The sequence below is a fragment of the Lepidochelys kempii genome, chromosome 2 (assembly GCF_965140265.1).
Source record: "Lepidochelys kempii isolate rLepKem1 chromosome 2, rLepKem1.hap2, whole genome shotgun sequence".
In the NCBI taxonomy this organism is placed as follows: domain Eukaryota; kingdom Metazoa; phylum Chordata; order Testudines; family Cheloniidae; genus Lepidochelys; species Lepidochelys kempii.
This window is the reverse complement of record NC_133257.1, coordinates 97,295,404-97,319,229: the sequence shown is the minus strand read 5'-3', so window position 1 is coordinate 97,319,229 and position 23,826 is coordinate 97,295,404. Positions and strand designations below refer to the sequence as shown.

At 40.9% G+C, this 23,826-nt stretch overlaps 1 protein-coding gene across 5 annotated transcripts in view; it reads right to left on the bottom strand.

The window, feature by feature from the left end:
• The window catches only part of DOK6 (docking protein 6), a 431,293-nt gene that overhangs the window by 127,836 nt on the left and 279,631 nt on the right, over positions 1-23,826 (bottom strand). For all 5 annotated transcript variants that reach the window (XM_073331713.1, XM_073331715.1, XM_073331716.1 and 2 more), the window contains one exon: positions 18,820-19,009. In XM_073331713.1, coding sequence (XP_073187814.1) covers positions 18,820-19,009 — 190 coding nt within the window. The remainder of the gene's footprint in view (positions 1-18,819; positions 19,010-23,826) is intronic.

Sequence of the window (23,826 nt, the reverse complement as noted above, 5' to 3'; positions counted from 1 at the left end):
CGCCACTTCCCTCAGCCCCCGTTGGCCTGAAGCGGCGAACCGCGGCCAGTGGGAGCCGTGATCGGCCGAACCTGCAGACGCGGCAGGTAAACAAACCGGCCCAGCCCACCATGGGGGCTTAGCCTGGTAGGCCGTGTGCCAAAGGTTGCCGATCTGTGAAATACATCCTGCCACTCATACTGCTACTTTGAGAAAGAAAGAGCTCATTTCTCACTTAGAGGGATGGGAATTTACTCAACTTGGATAGAGTAACTAAAAAAGAAAAGGCAATGTTGTTTTATATGGTAAAATACTAAAATCATGTTTTACTGGTTTAAGCAAGCCAAGTTACTGCAATCTTATATTTGACTCTTACGCTTTTCTTCACTACCACGCTAAATCGATGGAAGAGCAATCTCCTGTTGTTGTGATTAATCCATCTCAATGAGAGGTGGAAGCTATGTCTATGGAAGATCATCTCCTGTCGACATAACACAGTGTCTACTCTGCACTAAGTTAATGTAAGTAACATAACGTAATGTAATGTAACATAAGAAGTAAATTTTAAGAGCCCTTTATGTCGACGGAACAGGGTTGGTTGTGTAGATGCATTCATTAAAAGGCCTTTTAGAAAATATGATGTGACAAGTCTCCATGCATAGTAATACTAAATCACATACCATCCCAGTATTACTCAGACTCCAGAATTATTAATAGTGCAATAATAGTAATAACCTACTCTGCTATCCAGGAAGTACTATTAGAAGGGATACAGTATCTAATAGTACTTCCTCTCATAGGGTCTTAGAGACAAAACTTCCTGCAGTGTCCTAAATAAGCAACAGATAAAGGAGCCCAAGAACTCAGTCAAACATACCTCAAGATTTATCTCATCCTATTTTGCCTGCTATTTCCAGTCATGCTATGAGCTTCATATAAAATTTGGTACACATTTCCAGATTTTCCTTATCTGTTAGGTTTTTGATACGTTCTTACCTAGCTAAAGTTGGAGATGAGAAGACACTCAGACACATGCAAAGACTTGCAGAATAAGCTATGTGTTGGTGTGATTAAGTGGTTCCCCCCCCCCTTGTTAGGTTGTACGTGAGCCTATGTCAGTCTTACTGTTTTGCATGAATACTGTGTGTACCTCAGTTTTCCTGTATATTACACCACTGCCTAGATGGTGGGAATAAGGGAGTGTGACTTTTGCTGAGAACACCGAGGGCAGGTGAGGTTTCTCCAGCTGCCTGCACGTAAGTGACAGCTGATGCCCTTGGTAACCTGAGAACCAGGAGGGGGACACGACGAGGTTACACATTACCCAGGAAGCATGACAAAGACCAGAGGAGGGGCAACGGGATGGGGGGGGTGTTGAGGTCTGGCCGCTGGAGGGGGTCAGTCTCCTGTTTGGGACTCGGAGAGGGGAGTCCAAAGGCACCATGCCAGGGGTCCCCCCAAGATGGACTTAGCTGAAAGTTCCTGATTTCTGTGATGGCAAATAATAAACCCTTCTGTTTTACACACTGGCTGAGAGTCACGGCTGACTGCAAATTTGGTGTGCAGGACCCCTCTGGCATCCCCAGAGGTCCCATCCAGGTGAACCTGCTGCTGAAGTGCACAGTGAGAACAGGGGTGTTGAATGCTCTGAGGTCAGACCGAATAAGGCCATAGACAAGGAGGCTTTTTGCCCAGGACAGCATTCCTGGAAGACAGTCATACTACACCAGAGTCCTGTCTGGCTTCATACAGAGCAGTTCCAGAGCATTGGGCCTGTGACTCCATGACAATTGGTACTCTGACATAATTTTCAGTGACTATCCTTCTTTTCCCCTCAGCAGAATAATGATTTTATTTTAAATGTATTCATTTATTTTCCTCTTTATGCTTTAGGTCCCAGGTTTTGAACATGATTTATACCTACAGCCTGCATATACAATTACTGCAGACAAACATAGTAATTTCATTCACAAATGTCTAGTTCACTGGTATGTCATTTGCATGTGCATTTACTGTAAATGCCCAATCAGGCAGCAAATTATGCACTACTTTGCATACATTCAATTCTGAAAACTTAGCTTTTCACTGGTAACACACATTTGACCAATGTTTGTTGTTAGTAAATACACTTAAAATGCCAGAAAAACTCAAGAAGCTATTTTCTATACTATATGGAGAGCATTCAGCTAAAGTTTACAATTTTAACCCTTTCCAAAGGAATAAACAATAATAAAAAAGATTCAAATTCACAGCAGGAATATTTTTATAAAGAGAAAAGTCACATATAAAGTTCCACTCTGTCAATGGGAGCTGTGGACATTGAGTATTTGAAAATCCAGCTGCTAGACTGAGGCTATGTCTACACTATGAGCTGGGGGTGTGATTCCCCTGCTTGGGTATACATACTTGTGCTAGCTCTGGTTGAGCTAGCATGAATATAAACAGCACTGAAATCATGGTAGCATGGGAAGTAGGAGCAGAGACATGGCTTAGCCATGCCGCCTGAAATCGGTGGGTATGTACTTAGCATAGCGAGGCCATGCTTCTGTTGTGCATATATGTGTACATGAGCAGAAGACTCATACCCCTAGCTCATAGTGAAGACTAGCCTTAAATGGCTAACCAGGCAATGAACTCTTGAGAATTTGGGTTCAATTATGAGTGCTGAGCACTTTTGAAAGGTGTCTTGAAATAGTCAAGGTCTGGTGGTAGCGTGGATATAAAAGGCTTTTCGTAAAAGAAGAAGGTTTTTTTCAACCATTGTCCTGAGCCACAATTTTCTCTCTTTTCCGTGTTTAGTGGTTCAGAGGTGGTTGTATATCAGTAGTGGTGAATGTATGTACTGTACTTCATGGGGCACTTTGGGATCCTTCAAGATGAAAGGCATAATGCACCATAAATACAAAATAATCCTGATAAAAGTATTAAACTTAGCTTCATAAAGCCTAAGTACAATCCATAATCATCCTTGGGAAGAAATGATTGGAAGAAACACTGCGGAAAAAATACTGTTTTTAGTCCTATAAGGTTATTTCTAGGTGCAGTTATTTCTAGCTGCCGAGAGCTGCTGTACTTCTGTGAATGACAGCAAAGGTCAAAGACATGGTGTGGTGACCCCAGATAGCTGTTTGATGCAGCAAAGTCAGCGAGGTACTATCAGGTTCAAGGATAGTTAAATCATACTAAAGGTAAACATAAAAGAACCAATACGACTTTGAATTAATTTATTATTTACTAAATCAGAGGACTGACAGCTAGAACAAATCAAAGTAAAGACCAGGGCTAAGCAAGCCTCCCAACACAGGTTTGCCTATGAAGATGAGTCCGGACCTGCAGTGCCTCAGCTATTGCAGGCCTCGTGTTCCCCTGCTCTTGAGCAGGGATTGAGAACTATGCTGAGCTGTGCCAAACTGTGCCGTGTTATTTCCAGGGTGAGCAAGTGTCATCACTAGAATTAGAACGGAACCACCACACCATTTATCACTTATGATTTAATAGGGTGACCAGATGCACCAATATTATTGGGACCATCCTGATATTAGGGGTTTTGTCTTATATACACAATTATATATCCCCGTCCTCTCAAAAATGTGTCCCGGTTTTTCATGTGCTATCTGATCACACTATAATTTCAGCAGGAAACGATCCAAACTTTCTGGATAGCATGATAACCTTTAGGGGTAGGGATCCTCTGTATTTTGAATCTGAATACCCTGCAAAGTATTTTCCATCCTGATTTTACAGAGGTGATTCTTTTACCTTTTCTTTAATTAAAATTCTTCTTTTAAGAACCTGATTGATTTTTCATTGTTCTTAAGATTCAAGGGTTTGGGTCTGTGTTCACCTGTACAAATTGGTGAGGATTCTTATCAAGCCTTTCCCAGGAAAGGGGGTGTAGGGCTTGGGGGGATATTTTGGGGGAAAGACGTCTCCACGTGGTCTTTTTCCCTGTTCTTTGTTTAAAACGCTTGGTAGTGGCAGCATACGGTTCAAGGACAAGGCAAAGTTTGTACCTTGGGGAAGTTTTTAATGTAAGCTGGTAAGAATAAGCTGGTCTTTCATGCAGGTCCTCACATCTGTACCCTAGAGTTCAGAGTGGGCAAGGAACCCTGAGGTACCACAAGTATTCCAGTTCTTTTTAGGAGTAGGCTATCTGCCTTTTAAACCTCAGGAAGCAAAGTTTTGAAATCAAAGGCTGGGGACCATGTGCCAAGAGTGAACGTGCCTACAAATTAAATGTATGTGCAAGTGCACGTATGCATTTGCACTGATTTGTATGTGCACATGTACACACTTATTTTGCACATGGACACTGCTCGCTGTGTTTTGATTAGCTGCCTTTATGTGTTGTACAGTGTATTGCTACAGTGTACAGAGTAGTGCAGGGTTCCTCAAACAGATTTTCAACTGCATTCATGTCATAGACCAGTGGTTCTCAAACTTTTGTACTGGTGACCCCTTTCACATAGTAAGCCTCTGAGTGTGATCTCCCCTTATGAATTAAAAACAGATTTTTATATATTTAACACCATTATAAATGCTGCAGGCAAAGCGGGATGTGGGGCAGAGGCTGACAGCTCACAACCCCCCAGTGTAATAACTTTGTGACCCCCTGAGGGGTCCCGACCACCAGTTTGAGAACCCCTGTCATAGACTGACAAGTGGTACCATATTGCCCAGTCTGTCCAGGAGCTCACAGATTCTGACAAATTGGAAAAAAACAGAGATCTAGATGTTATATATGTATTTTGAGAAAGGGTCTCTTTGGTCAAGTTCTTTGAAGTTTACATCTAAGTTTAAATATTTACAATGAAAAACACAATTCAGAACAATATCTTTAAACCAAGTAACAGATATGTCTAGCAATAAGTTGTTAAAAACATATAAGCCCTCTACAATTGCTTATTTCAATATCTTACTCACTGAACAGCCTTATTTGTATATAGTGAAACCATCACACAGATATGGCTCTATCTATCTTTGAGTTTTATACTGTCATTCATTACTGTAATACCTGAGTGCCTTCCAACAGCAATAGCAAGGCCCTCAAGGGACTCCGGTGCTTCTCTTTTGGCGAAAAGAACTCTGCTTGGGGTAGGACCATTGTGTTTCATTTTATTACATTATTTTATTGGGGTTTTTAAGGTTTATTTGTTGCATTGTGCTTTTGTTTTTTCTTTCTTTCTTTGTGTTATTTGTGCAGAATGATGTGCGTGTCACTCTTATGGTGGAAAGGCTTCTATGGCTGTGTCTCTCCAGAGTTATTCAAAATCTCGACATGGCAGATTAAATGCTGTGATTGAGCACCTGCTGTGGCATTAAAGGGTTAAGCTGTGACTTTGGAACTAATAGTGAAAATCTAAAATTATTTTAAATGGAGAAACTGCATTGTCTTCTTCCTCTCCACCTCTACTTATTTATGCTAATGAAATCTTTAGTCACATTCTGAGGCAGGAAAATTAATGCAAAGATTTGTGCATATAGCAGGGCATATAGCAGGATAGTATTTTCCATCCTGATTTTACAGAGGTGATTCTTTTACCTTTTCTTTAATTAAAATTCTTCATTTAGGAACCTGATTGATTTTTCATTGTTCTTAAGATCCAAGGGTTTGGGTCTGTGTTCACCTGTACCAATTGGTGAGGTATGAAAAGTGAGAGATAGAGAGAATAAGTGAAAACGCACCTTCTGAGCTCAAGACATGGATATAAATCAGCTCATTTGAAAGGAGGAAATCAGGAGTGGTGCCAAAACATTGTATGTCAAGTCTCATTCTGGTTGTGGCAGGTGAACTTGTTAGAAAGACAGGACCTAAAGCCACTGCACTAAAGTGGAGGTGACTGCCTCTTTGCCTTACCATCATCACCAGGAACATCATTATGTTCTGTTCAAAAATGGTTTGACTTGGAACTAGCATTTGCTCTTGTATCCTCTATGATTTATAAAGGTCAGTTACCTTTAACTTACTATCCTTTAAGAATGTGTGTGTGAAAAGTGAAGACGTGGAAAGAAAGGGGAGAAGATTTTTCATGTACAGATACAGATTACAAGTTTTTGTTTTCTGAAGTGGAACTGTTTGCTCAGTTACTTTGGAATGGATTTTTTAAAAATCGTTTTCTTTGAAGCATGGACCATGAGTCATTCCATTTGAGCATCACATATTATATGTAGCTATATATTTTCCCATTTCATAATATATGTCATAATTCATTCATCTGAGAAACCATAGACCAAGAAAACACGTTGTACATCTCTCTTCAGATCCATAGCTATGAGCAGGATTTTTAGGGAAAAGTCAGCCCTTTTAAGATATCTGAAATGTTGGTAGGCTATATAGTTTCCCATATACCTTAAGTGCAGCTGCATCAGAATTTGAGAGTACTTATTTGTCATCTTATCTAATGATTAGACCTTTCTGCATGTGACCAAATGTGATCTCACTACATGTTCTCTCTGCCCAGTTGGACAGGTACAGCAGCTTGCTCTTTTCAGGCTGCTGGCTCAATTTGAAGAGAGAGAGAGTGTACATGTTCCACTAAAATACATACACAGAAAATCCTTCAAAATTATAGCTTAACATAGGAGAAAGCAGAAAAATGTCGGGGCAGATATAATATATTCCACCACTTTAGAGTCTTTCTGTATTTTTGCTGTATTCTACAATATTCTATTGTAACTTTGTTAGAAACTGAAATTTAGATCCTCCCGCCCCATTGTAAAGATACAGCCATAACATTGGAAAGCTTTCTCAAGCTTGCAAGGGTAGGAACTCCCCACCCCACTTTACTGTAAGAACCTTAACTTTCAATGAGAAAAATGTCATCCTAGACATAAACATCATCTAATCAGGCAGCAAAATCTGCACTGTAAGTGATACTGAAAGTCCTGTTGAGAACGAAACACAACAGGCTAATAAAAAATGGGGCAGTGAATGCCAAATAGAAAGACCCTGAGCAGCGGGCTTCACAGCTGAAGACAGACACTATGATGGGCAACCTTATCAAAACCTATATAGATAGAAAAGAAGAGCTACATAGACCAATCCTCAATTTCAATGATTCACCTCTGAATAAGGACAGTTTCCTGTGCATGACTCACTACTCAGTTTGCACCTTTTAATGCAGGTTTTGAATCACCATATGGAGCACAAATGGCTGTTTGCAAGCACACAAGCTGGTGGGCCCAAGTTTAGAGGTTCATCTGAAAGTGTGGGCCATGTCATTGATAAAAGTGAGTTAGGTTACATTTACATGACTGTGCTGTGGCGATTCCGTCACCAGATGCCCCAGCTGTGGCTTCTCTCTCTATTTGAACACTGAGTTGAAAATAATGTGGTGTAGTGTCTGGCTGTTGGCACTGATATGCATTGAAAAAGCAGTCTTAAAGTTTTAGGTCAGTATACATTCTGAATAATGATTAATGTTTCAGCCTTTAGTCACCTCAGAGTTTTGGGGTAATCAGGCTGGCAAATAACCAAAACAAATAGTGTGATGCATTTGAAGCTGCCTGTGATAATTTATGAATATTACGTGTTGACAGTTACTGGATGCACATATTGAATTAATTCAATAGCAGGATTGTCACGAAAAGCCCCCAGGAAGAGGAAGGCTGTCAGAAAAAACTTGAATGGCAATGGAAGAACCATTAACTTCGATGCTCTGGCTCAGGCCCCTTATGAGCCTGCCAGACATGTTTTGCCATTAGGGACTCAGTCCCTATGGGACGGAGAGAATCAATGCGTTTATCAAAACTTACAGCTGCTTCGCTGCAGCCCTTAGCGAAGACGCTACCTACACCAAGAGGAGAGCTTCTCTGAAGAGGTGGTAGCTATGTTAGTGGGAGAAGCTCTCGCATTGACATAGCACTGCTCACACCTGTCATGGAATTAGAACAGTATGACTGTGTCACTGGGGGGTGTGGATTTTCTACATGCTTGAGTAATGTAGTTATACTGACATACGTTTGTAATGAAAACCAGGGCAAAGAGACTCAGGAGGGTTTAAAGACACACATGCCCTCAAGAGAGGAGCAACTAACAGAGACAGGCTTTTACGTCTGAGAACCCAGAGCCTACCATACGAGGAATCTGGGGAAAGTTAGACCTCCTGGGGTCCCATCAGGACACTGTTTAGACTCTAAGTCAGAGAGCCACAGATATGGACCTTTCATTGTTTTAATATTCTTTTACTTTTATGCTATGCTGTGCTCCTATGGTTAAATAAACATTTATATTTTAAGAAGAATGTTTAGGATTACTGTAAACCACTGGTCACATACTTCCAAAGAGAAGAACTCTTTAATACAACAATTTTATAATGCCCAACCAGTCTGAAATATTAGAAAAGGTAATTTTGTTTTGTTTTTCTAAGTACCCTGCTTGGAACAAACATTTCTGGGATAATTTATTTATAAATATGTCTGTACTTTTAGTGGAAATAGAACATTATATTGAATTGTCCCTTGGCAAGTTTGATGTGGAGGGTGAGTGCTACAAGTCATCTAACACAGTAAAATATCAGAGACAATCTGGAACAAAGATGATGCTTTGATGGATTTACAGAAGAAAAGTGGAGACACCAGAGTCAAAGATTGTTAAGTTGTGGGTACAGAAAGGTGGAAATACATGTTCTGAACAGAATCTGTTTGTTTAGAACTCTTCCTCCTTACATCTAACAGCATATAGTATTCAGCACACACTGTTCACCACAAACAATGAACAAAGGAGAGGCCTACAAATCACTAACATATGGCACTGGTTAGGCTGGTAGCCAACTGTGACTATGGAGACGGCAGTGACTACTGATTTATGCAATCATTCCTATTTCTGCTGTTACCTTACTCCTCTATCCCATCTGTCCACATTTTCTAAATCCTAAAATGTGAGTTCCTTGGAGCAGGGACTGTCTTTGTATTATTTGTTTAAACAATGCCTAGATTCTGTTTTGGCCCTTTACATGCTACTGTAGAAAATCCCATGGATAGTCAAGGACACCAAAAAATATGAGGGACATTGAGGCTTGTGTGTGTGTATGTAAGTAAAGATATGGAACAGTTGGATGCCTCAAGGTTCTGTGCATTAATTAATATACCCCACACAACATACATAAATAAAACATTTATTAACATTAATCTTCCACTAAAATTGACACATTGGATCAGACTAACTATCCAGTCTGATATCCTGTCTCTAACAGTGACCAGTAGCAGATGCTTCAGGGGAAGATGAAATAAACCCCTTAGTGGATAGTTGGCTATGTGTACGCTGCACAGTAAGTCTGGGTCTGTGGGATCCAGGCTTGCAGACTCGGGGTTTCAAGCCTGCACTTCAATGTCCCCATTGCATTGTAAACCCGGGCCACACAAATGTGCTGGCATGTCCATACTGCACTACACAGACCCGAGTCAGATGTTCTGCTTCTTGGGGCATATCCCATTGCATCACAGTGATCCTAGTGCCCTCACCAGCTGTAGCCACTATAGGGTTTGGCTGATAGTGGATTGGGGGAGAACTTTTCTGTCCATTCTTCAGGACTTGACCAGAAGCATTTTCAGTGGTTTGAGCCTACCAACTCGTCCAGCCAAGCTACTTAGGATCTGCACACTCCCATCATGCTGCCAGCAGCCAGAGCCATCAACCTGGTGGAACAACTTCTCCAGCTCATGCTGTGAGTTCTATTTAGGGAAGCAGGCAGAGCATCTCTGGCATTTTGGCAGTGGTTTCTGATCTGCCAAAGGCACCTTCAGAACAGCATTGGCATATTGGCTGCAAGCCCCCAGTGCTGCTCACGCCTGCTGCCATAGCTGTGCATTCCCCATACATAGACTGACACTTCTGGAGCAGCACCACAAGTTCAGATTGGTGGGATCACATCATCATGTGGAGGAAGGATGACCAGCAGTGGCTCCGGAATTTTCACATGAAGAAGCAGACATTCCTGGAGGTTTGTGATCAGCTTGCTCCGACCCTTCGTCATCAGGAAACATATATGAGGGAGGCCATGCAGGCTACTCCAGACTTCTATACATCTCTTCCTAATCAGTTTGGAGTTCGTAAGTCAACTACAGGGGTTGTTGTGGTGGCTTGTAAGTCAATCAGGACAGTGATGTATCCAAAGGTGGGGAGCATTACAAATGTTCCTGAAATAATTGCTGGGTTTGAGAGAACGGGCTTTCCAAACTGTGCCTTGGCCACTGATGGACTCATGTGACTTCCACCAGGAGCACAAGTATATAAACTGCAAAGGCTATTACTCCATCATTATGCAGGCCTTGGTTGACGTCAGAGGCAGATTCCTGGACACTAATGTGGGATGCACTGGCAAGGTGCATGATACCAGGGTTTATTTTGGAGATTGAGACTTTACCTTGTTGGGCAAGCTGGGACATTATTCCCACTGAATGAATATAGCTGGGGTGGGGGGGAAGAAACACTTCTTTCCTGACTCCTACAGGTGACTGGCTGAATCCCCCTGAAGCGTGAGATTCTATGAACATAAGACACAAACCAGAAGGTACTCCTAGGGTTGCCCAGCCCAGGCCCACCCCACTGCAAGCAACTCCGTCATACAATCCGTCTTGCAAATGCACCAGGCTTTAAGATAAACTAGTTAGGTTGCTTGCTCCCACAATTCCTATTGGGTGACTGTTCCAGAACCTCACTCCTCCGATGGTTAAAATCCTTCTTGTAAATTCCAGCCTAAGTGTATTCCTGAATAGTTTATACCCATTCAGGCTACTGAATTCAATCACAAGGCAGTTATTAATAGGTGATTGCTGTTTTTATATCTTGTTTTGGAGAAAGGATTAAAAGTCTGTTTATTATGCACGATTAAGTCAAACACATGAGCAGGATAGAGCTTATTCCAAGTTGGATTGGTTGGCAGAAACTTCAACCACATAAGTCTTGCAATTGAATATTGAGTGACAACATTGGCAGCCAATGAATTAAAATAGAGAAACATTACACAATCAGAACACACTCACTGGCTGGACATACCCTTAGGCAGGGCACTTTTACCAAAGACTAAGAGCTAATTATTCTTCCTTTGCTGCCACACTGCATCTTTTTTCAATTGTAAGAAATGCCATTTTTGTTCCTACTATCATTGTAAAATTTTATAATTGTATTTACTGACAAAGCCTGAAGAAAAATATGCAACATTTCTTATTAACTATTTCCTCCACAAACTTTTTATTTTTAAGCTCTTAAAAGAATACTGTCAAAACTTGAAAATACTGTTTTAAGAAAGTGGGAGAAGAGATCTGAGCTGAATTTGAAACATTGTAAAAAAAGTTCCAATTAGTGGTTTTAAACCACTTGGCCAAAATGATTCTCACTTGAGGTATTTGGAAAAAAAAATGCCCCACCATCACATGCAAAAAGAATTTGTGGTGTTTCCCCCACCGTTACTGTACGGGTTACCTGACTGTGACATCTCAATGAAACTCCAAAACTTGCCTGTAGAAGAATGACATAAAAATAAAAGATATCTGTCAAACACTGAACTTTCTGCTTCACATAACTCTGGCATCTGTGTATTTTCTCTTGAGAAAATTAATACATCAACCTGCGGTCAAGTAAAAGGAGAGAAATTACAGAGAAATGTGGCTCAACACTTATTCTGAACTTAACACTCTTCATGGTTCAGTAACCCTTGAACTTAAAGTTTTCTCAGCTGTGGAAATGGATTCAAGGCCTGATGAGTGTTTAAGAAAAACACATTTAATTACAGGTTTTTTTTCAGACAAAGAGAAGTGAAAGAACAGTTTTGTGTGGCCACTGCAGAGGAACTAAATGAATGTGGTCTTCATGGTTGAGGAGGTGAGGGAGATTCCCTAACCTGAGACATTCTTTTTAGGTGACAAACCTGAGGAACTGTCCCAGATTGAAGTATCATTAGAGGAGATTTTGGAACAAATTGATGAATTAAACAGTAATAAGTCACCAGGACCAGATGGTATTCACCCAAGAGTTCTGAAAGAACTCAAACGTGAAATTGCAGAACTACTAACTATGGTATAATTTAAATCAGCTTCTGTACCAGATGACTGGAGGCTAATGTGATGCCAATTTTTAGAAAAGACTCCAGAGGTGATCCCAACAAATACAGGCCAGAAAGCCAAACTTCAGTGCCAGGCAAATGGGTTGAAACTATAGTAACAAACAGAATTATCAGACACATAGATGAACACCATTTGTTGGGAAACGGTCAACGTGGTTTTTGTAAAGGGGAATCATGCTTCATCAATCTACTAGAATTCTTTGAGGGGGTCAACAAGCATGTGGACAAGGGTGATCCAGCGGATATAGTGTACTTAGATTTTCAGAAAGCCTTTGACAAGATCCCTCACCAAAGGGTTTTAAGCAAAGTAAGCTGTCATAGGACGAGAGGGAAAGTCCTCTGATGGGTCAGTAACTGGTTAAAAGATAGGAGACAAAGGAATAAATGGTCAGTTTTCAGAATGGTGAGTGGTGGTGTCCCCCACAGGTCTGTACTGGGACTAGTGCTGTTCAACATATTCATAACTGAACTGGAAAAAGGGGTAGACAATGAGGTGGCAAAATATGCAGATGATATAAAACTACTCAAGATAGTTAAGTCCAAAGCAGACTGCAAAGAGTTACAAAGGGATCTCATAAAACTGGGGGACAGGGCTGTGACGGGTTCAGTCACAGAGACCCCCTTGGGACTGTGCCCTGACGTGCTGAGACTAAGCTCTTTTTCTCTGCCAGTTTGGGCCTCCAGAACCCTGTCTTGTTGAGCCAGATACGCTAATCTGCTGCAACACAGGATCTGACCCACGCTCCCAAAGCTGCAGACTTAACTGAAAACAGTTTAGCAAGTGCTCCTGTCTCTAGCACCCAGACAGCCAGCGCCCAATGGGATCTAAACTCCAAATAAATCTGTTTTACTCTGTATAAAGCTTATACAGGGTAAACTCATAAATTGTCCTCCCTCTATAACACTGATAGAGAGATATGCACAGCTGTTTGCTCCCCCAGGTATTAATTACTTACTCTGAGTTAAGTAATAAGCAAAAAGTGATTTTATGAAGTATAAAAAGTAAGATTTAAATGGTTCCAAGTAATAACAGACAGAACAAAGAAAGTTACCAAGCAAAATAAAACAAAACATGCAAGTCTAAGCCTAATACAGTAGGAAACTGAATACAGATAAATCTCACCCGCAGAGATGTCTCAATATGCTTCTTTCACAGACTAGACTCCTTCCTAGTGTGGGTCCAGCAATCACTCACACCCCCATAGTTACTGTCCTTTGTTCCAGTTTCTTTCAGGCATCTCTTTGGGGTGGAGAGGCCATCTCTTGAGCCAGCTGAAGACAAAATGGAGAGGCTTGCAGGGCTTTTTATATTATCTCTCTTGTGGGTGGAAACCCCTTTATTCTTCTGTGCAAAGTCACAGCAACAAGATGGAGTTTATAGCCACCTGGGCAAGTCACGTGTCCATGAATGATTCAGCTTTTTGCAGGCCAATGCCATTGTTTACATGTTAGTTTGAACATTCCCAGGAAAGCTCAGATGTGGATTGGCATCTCCCAAAGTCCGTTGTCCATTGGCGTTTCTTGATTGGGCACTTACTGAGAATACTCCTTTCTCAAGAAGCTGACCAAATGCTTCACTGAGGCTACTTGGAATCAAAAACATTGAGATACAAGTACAAAGCCAATATTCATAACTTCAAACACAAAAATGATACACACATTCAGCCAGCATAATCATATCCAGCAAATTACAACCTTTCTATAGACACCTTACTTGACTTCCTTTGTACAAGATTTGGTGAAACTATAGGACCTTGGTTGCAACAATGATCTATACGGTCACAGTCAGGGCTGACTCTAGGCAAAACAAGCAGATGCTTGGGGCAGCACATTTCTGGGGGCAGCATTTCGGTACTGGCCATGCCACCCCTAGAAATGTGTCCCCTCTGCCCCAGCTCACCTTCGCTCCACCACCACCCCTTCCCCTGGGTGTGCTGCTGATCGGCTTTTCCCCCCTCCCTCCGAGGCTTGCCATGCACGAAACAGCTGTTTGGCATGGCAAGCCTTGGAGGGAGGGAGGAGAAGCCGATCAGCAGCGCACCCAGGGGAAGCGGTGGTGATGGAGCGAAGGTGAGCTGGGGCGGGGAGCGGTTCTGCTACCCCCCCGTTACTTCCTGTGCTCCGCCCCACCCTTGCTCATCTCCGCTATGCCTGCTCCCCTGAACACGCTGCCTCTCCTTCACCTGAGAGAGAGGGGGGAGAAGCGGAGCAGTGGCATGTTCAGGGGAACAGGAGGAGCGGAGGTGAGCTAGGGCGGGAGGTTGCGGGGGGGGGGGGGGAGCTGCAGGAAGCAATGAGGGGGGGGAAATGTGGCATGCCTGGGGGAGGAGGCAGGGCCGGGGATTTGGGGAAGAGGCTGGGAAGGGGCGGAATTGAGCCGGGGGATTGGGGGGCATGAAAAAAAAATGGGGGCACCCAAAATTTTTTTTGCTTGGGGCGGCAAAAATCCTAGAGCCAGCCCTGGCCACAGTTCATGTCAATAACATCACAAGGGCAACAAAATGGCAGATGAAATTCAATGTTCAAAAATGCAAAGTAATGCACATTGGAAAACAAAATCCCGACTATACACATAAAATGATGGGGGTCTAAAACAGCTGTTACCACTCAAGAGAGAGATCTTGGAGTCATTGTGGATAGTTCTCAGAAAACATCCACTCAATGTGTACTGACAGTCAATAATGATATGATAAAGGTCTATAAAATCATGACATGTGGAGAAAGTAAATAAGGAAGTGTTATTTACTCCTTCTCATAACACAAGAATTAGGAGTCATCAAATGAAAATTAATAGGCAGCAGGTTTAAAAGAAACAAAAGGAAGTATTTCTTCACACAATGCACAGTCAACCTGTGGAACTCTTGCCAGAGGATGTTGTGAAGGCCAACACTATAACAGGGTTAAAAAAATAACTGGTAAGTTCATGGAGGATAGGTCCATCAATGACTATTAGCCAGAATGGGCAGGGATGGTGTCCCTAGCTTGTTTGCCAGAAGCAGGGAATGGGAGACAGGGGGTAGATCACTTGATGATTGCTTGTTTTGTTCATTCCCTCTGAAGTACCTGGCATTAGTCATGGTTGGAAGACAGGATACTGGGCTAGATGGACCTTTGGTCTGACCCAGCATGGCTGTTCTTATATTTATGTCTGAGTAGATTGACTATACTTGGACATACTTAGGTATCCTTCAAATACCAACACCTGAAACTCTACCAAGGAGAAAGAAAAGCATTTCAGGGAAGCACATGTGTCATGGTTATGGAGCTAGTGGTACTTGAGTCCTCTTGATTCTTTCTAATTGCACCCGCTCAGGAGTTAGGCCTCTTCTTCCCTGGGGTGCATCTCTTACTCCTATGATTCTCCCACTCTTAGACCAGAACTTGGGGCGACAGAACCCTGTGTACCAGCTAAAATTTCTGTGCATGTCCAACTGGGTTTGGCACCTCTAAGTGTTTCATTCGATAGCTTGTGACCAGTGGTTAATATAGGTGACCAAACAGCTTTCCTAGAACAAAGCTGTGACAACCTGCCACCCCCATATTCATCTTTGTCATGTAATTAGGATATGTTTTGTAGCAAGTATGCCTTGTGACTTTCATTCTAAAAGTCTTGATTTGCTCGACATTAATATCTTATTGGATTGTATGTGCTATCGTCGTATGTGAAGTTATGAAGTTGGGCTATGTATGTGTTACTCAAGCATATTGTGAGGTTAAAAACACCCACAAGCAGCCATTCAGGTACAACAGTAAAAAGGACAAACAATGTTAGTAGCTTATTGAGGAAATGCACACGAGCACAAGAATTACCTCAGGAACTGCATACAATAGAAACTTCTCAGAGATAGCACTACACAATGGGAACTGTTTGACCCAGGTCACAGCAAAAGAGCTTTCCAGCAAGTGGGAAGAAGATATGAAAGCGGGAAATGACATCATGATTGTACCTTACTCTCCCTACAACAACACCTTGGAACACCTGAGGAATAAAAATTGAACTGGGGGAAGTGATGATCTCAGGCTAAAGGGATTTCTACCCTGTGTATGAAAACCTGGAAAGAAAAGGCAGATTGTGCCTTAAGAATCTGCCAGCCTGTTTATCACTCAGGGTGAGAATGTGCTAATTCATATCCTACCTATCTAGTATGTTAAGCTCATTTTGTGTTTTTGTTTATTTACTAGATAATCTGCTTTGATCTGTTTGCTATCACTTACAATCACTTAAAATCTATCTTTTTATAGTTAATAAACTTATTTTATGCTTTAATCCAAACTGGTGTGCATTTGACTAAGATGTCTGGGGAAAATTTCAGCTTGGTTACCACAAGTGTGTATGGTTCTCTTCACATTGAGGGAGAGGCGGACAGGGTATTAAATCCATATACTGGCCAGATTTGATGATAAAAGAAAAGGTTTTTAATACAGTAACAATCTTCATTTATAGCTATCTTCCGTAAGTCTTACCAGTTTAGGGTTGCTAATTCTGACTGAAGCTATTCCGGGAGATTCCCCCCCCCCCAACCTGACATAATGTCATTTTCTTAAAATAGCCTATTAAAATCTCCTGGATTGCTTTCAATAGTCACCGGGAGACTGATGCCGATACTGTACTTCATACTTAGTGCTGTGGCGCACACAGAGATTATTATAATGTGTATTTTGATGCCTCAGATGAAAACACTACTACCGTGAACATCCTTTTACAGCATGGCTCAACTCTTCACTTTTAATAAGAGACCATATATCAGTATTTTGCTGCATTAGGAGATGAACAGATCAAAGAACCAGGCAATAATAATGTTCAGAGAGACGCTGGAGGGAGAACCATAGAATAAAGCCAAGGACAGGTTTTAAAAAGTGCATCAATGTTGCATTTCATAGGCTTATGACATTAAAGGCACTACTTTTTCTGTAGTCATATATTTTACCTCCCTATCTTCTGAGCCAGAGCAAATTCACATATAAGGAACTCTGACAGAACCAAGGGAGGGATCAGATCATAGAAAATGAAGCGTAGATTGAGATTTAAGATTACTTTTATTCTGATGTGGAACGAAAACAAGACCTCTTCAATTTTTTCACAACAAAAATAAGACGGAGACAGGCACAGACCAACCCCAGAGTAGCACATAGTCCAGTGACTAGGGCACCCACCTGGGATGTGGAAGACCCAGGTTCAGGTCCCTGCTACAAATAAGCCAGAGCAGGGATTAGAATCTGGGTTTCTTACATCCGAGGGGAGTGCCCCAAACACTAGAAAATTATGTATTCTGGGCTAGGTCTCCCTCTCTCTCTAATTCCATCCTGGACCCAAATAACTTTCCTGATAAAATTTTTGTTGAAACCAATATGTTTTAGCAAAACATTTCAGTTTCCACAAAACAACATTTTCAATAGAAAAATATTTCATTACTTTTTTTTGATCATTTCTAGTTACAGGACTTGTCTCTTATTTAAAAGCCCAATTTAATTCTCTTTCTAGTGACTTTAATTAGAGCTATATTAGATTTTAGCAGAGAGATTTCTTGTCCTCAGTGATGCAACTCATGAAACATGCATTGGGCTGTATTGTGCAATGCCAGATACACAAAGTTATGCTGTATGGTTAACCTGAGCCCAGTGAATGTAGCCTTCTCCCCATTGACATTTTTTGTCCCCATTTTTGTTTGTTAATTAAACACGATTTGAATGGACAAAAAAGGAAGTCTGCTGAAAATGCTATAGTGCTACAGGCATCAAATAACTATAGATGTTTACCTTGTGTTTTCAGACTTTTCTTACCCTTTCAGCCTTTGGTAATCTTACAGTATAACTACTTTAAAATCTGCCATCTGTTAAGTGGTTTCTGTAACCAATCACACCCAAGAATGCACTTGCTACTCTGTCTATTAGCTTTGGAGTAGAACAGTTTCTCTATAAACCTACATCAGAATCATTTCACACTAATTAGTCTGTTGGAAGTATAACCGAACCACAGGTCAGCCATTGTAGTTTCCATCAATTTTGTTGGAATAATCCTATTAAGTTTCTTAATGGTGAAGATGTGAAGGAAAGGAAATAGCACCCTAAAAAAACCTCTATAAAAATGAATCCTGATGCACACAGCTATAAGGACATGACTATCATCAAAAATAAATTGTAAAAAAGATTTAGGGCTTGTCTACATGGCATGGCAACGTGCATTAGACAAACCCTACACCTTTTGGCCAGTGATGTTTTTTTCTTTTCATATAACAGGAAGAAAACACCTTGACATTCACCAGATTTTAATTTTTCTGCATCATGCACACACATATCCTGCTAGCTTTCATGAGCATAGTCACATCTCTAATACTCAAATCTGATAACACAGTTCCCATTATTTGAAAGACTGCCCCAGCAATGGTACAAATGGAAATAAGCTGGATAGAAACAAAAGGGCAGCATTCATACTTTTTTAGTGCTTTTAAATGTTTAGCATGATGCAATCCTTTTGAATATGAAGCAGTTTGAAAAGTAATATACAAAATGGGAGGTAGCATTTACTCTTTCTTGTTCACTCAAAAAAATGGAATACCCTAACTTAGAGCATCTGCCTCTCAAGAATCACTCTCTCCCCCCACATGTCAGTGGATCCTCCCTCCAATAGTATAATGCTATCTTCAAAATCAAGGCATAGGTAGGTAACTGATAGTAACTATTAGCCAGAATTTCCATGGTAACAATATTTCCTCCCAGTAATTGAACAATGGAGTGATTTGCATTTTCTTCCCACTTGCCACAGTTCCTTAACTCTTACCTTCCAGACTCAAATGTGAACCATGTTGAGTCACGCCCATATCTCCTCAAAGAACTCAGAGGCCACATGACCAGCTTGACCTTGGCATTATGGATATCCCAGAGATAGATGTTTTCATGTGTGATCTGCATTGTACATTCCCCATAGATATCTAAATTTGGTGTAGGCATAAGATATACGTTGAATCGCTCTAGGAAGGAAAAAAGCAAAATGAGAGGGAAATCTGGTGAAAATGAGAGTTAATTTGAAAAATTAACAGAATACCAACTTGCCTGGCTACAGAAATTTTAGATATCATGAGCCAGATCCTGATTTAAATGAAGTCAATGAAGCCATAACATTTACATAAGTGAAGGATCTGGCTCCAGGTATTTTACATATGGTACTACTACAAACAGAGCTCACTGAGATCTGAACAGCATTACAAATGACTTTCCAAGATATACTGAAGAACTTTAACCTTGTGAGAGATCATTTCCCTCAGTAATGTGTGTGCAAACCGTGACCTTCCAATTTTGGAGGGCATCTCTAGCTAACTTCTTAATAGATGGAGAATCACAGTGACCTAACAACTTTGAAGGATCCTTTACAATATGGGGTATCAACATTTCAAGGCATAGAACAACAGGAGTACTGGCAAAAATATCTGTGCAACTGTTACACATAAAAAAATTGTTTTTTGTATGAAGACCCCCAATTGTTTGTGCATACCTGTTAACTGCACATAAAAGTCTGGTTAGATGGACAATTTTTTTAATTTGTGTGCTCAGATGCCCATTTGCCAAGTAAGGGGCAATTCATAGACATGCATGTTTGACTACCCACCTCTTGTATAACCACAGTAAAATGTAGTTCTATACAGTATATTGTGAAGGCACTTTCGAAGTTGTTACTAGATATACTGTCATTTCATAGTACAAACCTTTTAATACATTAGGTAGAAGGTCAAAGAGAAGACAACACTTTTAAAAAGTGCCTCAACAATGTAGTAGAGTAGGCAAGCTTTGAAAAATTATTAGACTATATAAGGCATCATTTACTCACATGGATGGAAAAAGCCCATGATGCTAGTCAGGGAATTTTAAATCAAATTGTAGTTTGTTGCCACCTATATTATATATGTGCACACACACAAACAGAATAACAGTCAAAATTTAAGGTGCAAATATTGGAAATGCTGGGTTATATTTTAATTCTCAAGGCACAATGGCATGATCCAGAGCAGAATGTCAGCCTCAGTTTGTAGATTTGTTTCTGAATTTCCTAGCACTTGTGGAACTAGGTCATACACTTACACTTTTGTGTTGCTGCTTTTAAGGGTGCTAAAAAGACCAAACCTATGAATAAAATAACAATTCAAGACAGGGCATCAGAAATATTCACTCTATAAATGAGCGGTTGGAAACATACACATATGTATAAGGGCCAATTAGGAAAAGTGCCTTCAAAAATTAATAAAGGAGCAAGGGTTTGGTGCAGAACATTTTTTAAAAAAAAAATCCAATCTTGGGCAGACATTCATTGGGAGGGTCCTCATACAAATGTGAACGGAATTAAAACTCATTTAAGGATGGTATGTAAAGAGAGTAACTAAATATATCAGTCAAAAGAGACCTAAGTTATGTGTGTATGCCAACAGACCGGACTGTATTTTCAATGTTTGTTAAATATACTTTTTGACAGATCAGTGGAGGAAGAAGTTGTAAATGAGCATCCAGGAAAATGCAAAAGTGTAGGGGCAGAAATGAACACAAGTTGGTTAAGGAATTAAAGTGAACAATCATATGTACAGTAAGATTTGCAACCCTGTGTGGCTATAAGTAAACTTGTCATTCCCAACGATAGTCTGTCTCAGTCCATTTAATTTTGACTCATTAATGCCTTCCCAGTTGATTCACTCAATCTTCTGGCCATTCAACCTCTTCTCTTAAATTCTATTTCTCATGAATCATACTAATGGGTGTTAGCCCTGTAAAGTGTATTCTATGACTAAAGTCCCATGTGTGAAATCCACCCCCACTTTAGTAACAGTCCTTTAACAGATAGCACAAATAGCTTAGCAGATGCAGTTAAAATCACTGCAAACAATTTCCCTTACTGGTCACAGAGATTTCTTCATTAGAGATCTAATCCAATGCCACTGAAATAAACGAAAAGTCTTCCGCTGACTTCAGTTGGCTTTGGATAAAAAGCCCTTAGACACTGACTACTGAGTGAAGAATCTAGAGAACATCATGATAGCTTACTTACTCTTTGTATTAGAATTTTACTTGGGCAAACTGTTCAGTGATTAGATACTACAATGATGGGCATTATGCAAAACCCAAAGATAGAGGAGGGAAGGAAAAGTGTGAAAGTGAGATAATAGAAATGATTGACAGATGGGCTAACAAAAATGATTGTGGACACAGATTTCTAGCCAGTCTCATGACTTCTACTTCAAAATAGACACTGTTATGATTTAGTTACACACTAGACTTTAGTTTTGTACTGTTGTGTTATTACCATTCCTGGCGAGGGTTGCCACTGCTGAATTCCCAGCATACGAGACATTCTGGTACTTACAGGAATGGTATGGGCTTTTCTCGCCAATGTGACCTTGCACACACAATGTGTGAGAGGTCACATTGCACAGAGGATGCCATTTTGAAGAGTATACTGCTCTCTCCCCCCACAGTGTGACATCGCACCTGGCTTGTGCAAAGTCACGCGGTCGGGTGGAGCAGCACAATCTTCAAAATGGCATCCCTCCTCCATAATACCTGATTAAACCACATTCAGTTTTGTCTCTGTAGCGGACAGGGGACAGACCACAGAAAAAGAGAACTGTCCATCTTAAAACTGGATGAATGGCCTGACTATTCCAGGCCCTTGCATCCTCCCCCTCTTTGAATTGGACCAGAATGAAAGGTGCGGATAATCTGTGTAATGGCAGATTCTCTGGCCCACCCCAGACTTAGACTCACTGTGTCCTCACAAGGAGCCCCACTGGAATTGTGCGCATGATGAACAGGGGATGTACATTCCCTGAAACTCTGCCCCTTTCTTGTGCAGCAGACTCACCTTGCTTGCACTGTCACAATGGCACCAGCACCAGTGGAGAAAGGTTTGTCATTTTGTGCAGATTTTAATTTTCAGGGATAATTTTATGCACTATGCTATTATTTAAGGAAGGGTCTAAGGACATATGAAAAATAGAAGCCAATTGGTTTAGTTTCCACTTAGAATATACAAAAACAACTTTGAATTCACAGAGAAAAGCTTAGCATCATTTAAAAGCTACCAAAATGTTCACAGAAAGAAACCTAACTTCTTGGAATTATTTGAGGATATTATTGCATAAGGGCATTCAGGAGACATGATATACTCAAATTGTCAGGAGACATTTGTCTACTCTGCATTCAAGGTCAGTGTATAAGGCGAGGTGTCATGGATTGAAAGGAAATGTGTCTGATTAAACTGAACATCAGCTGCAAGGCAACTAAGTGGAACCATAGGAACTTATTCAGGCTGGCAACAACAGAAGTTATTCATACGTGCACTGGAGGAGCAAATGTTGTTTGTTTTTACAGATTTTCAGTTTTGTTTTTTAACTAAGAGTAGAATTTTGTAACTAAAATTTATGAAAGTGTGCGGACAACAGGAAACTGCGGGGGGGAATGAATTCTGAGGAAAAATGCAAGGGATTACAAATTAGGGTCAAATCTGCTGGGGAAGGTTTGCACAGTCTCCCTGTGAAGTCAAGGGGAAAAACTGGGTTTCAGAGGCAAATCCTTGGCCCCAATCGCATAGCTAGGGTTTAGAAAATTGAGGCTCAATCCCCAGTTCTGCCTCAGATTCCCTGAATGACTCTGGGCAAGTTATTTACTTTGTGTTTCAGTTTCTGTTTTTCTGTAAATTTTGGGAAGATAATACTTGCTTACATTGTGAGGATAAACTTGTTAATGTTTATGAGGTTCTCCGACCAGTTTGAGGGTGCATCCCTGGAGTGGCATGGTGCTTAGCTTCACAACTGCCCTGTGGACATTAGGGTCAGCTGTGGGCAGAGCATGGTCTGGTGGAGCTAGGGGCCTGAGAATTTGCTGCTATTTGCATCTATCATTCCACCACATAGGGCATGCAGCCAGGCATTCCCTACTCCATCTCTCCATGGAGCAGAACAGCACAGAGCAAGGTACTTGGGTTATGTGATACAGTCCAGGATGTAGGCCTTCGAGAACAGAAGTCCTTTATCTTGATGAAAAAAATTCAGTGTCAATAAATAAACTAACAATGATTTTCAGAGTGTAAAATAAAGGGGAAGACTATTTCTTAAATGAAGCATTTTGACTAAGAAAGAAATTTAGCAGCAACCATAAAAACCTCTAAGGCCATGTCTACACTACAGGGACTATACCAGCATAACTGCTGTGCTGTAGCTATGCCAGTATAGCCCCATAATGAAGACACAGCCTACAGCGACAGAAAGGGTTTTTCTGTCACTGTAGGAACATCACCTCTCTGAGCAATAGTAGTGAGATTGGTAGGGTTGTCTAAAGTAATTTGCCAATGGTCCTTTGTCAAAACCAGGGTGTGCAGGAACTTTGTCCTGCCCAAAGAGTCTAGTATGTCATTGATTCTGGGTATAGGCTATGCATCTGAAACAATGACAGCATTATGTTTCCTATAATCAACGCAAAACCATATGGTTCCATCCCTTTGGGGAACCATAACAACTGGAGAAGCCATGGGACTATTTGACTTTGTAATTATTGCCACATCTAGCTTGCTAGCTATCTCCTTAGGGAATTACTCCTCCATTCTACCAGATGTTCAGTATGATCTGCTGGGTGCAGGCTGTGGTCCTGCAGTGTTAATCTGATGGACCATTTTGTGAGTCAGCCCAGCCCTTTTGGAAAATACCTGCTGGTGCCTTTACACCACAGCCATAATTTTTGTTTATTTTGGTTAGGGTTAACCCTTCATATCAATTAATGCTCTCTAGTGGTGTATCACTATGGCATTCAG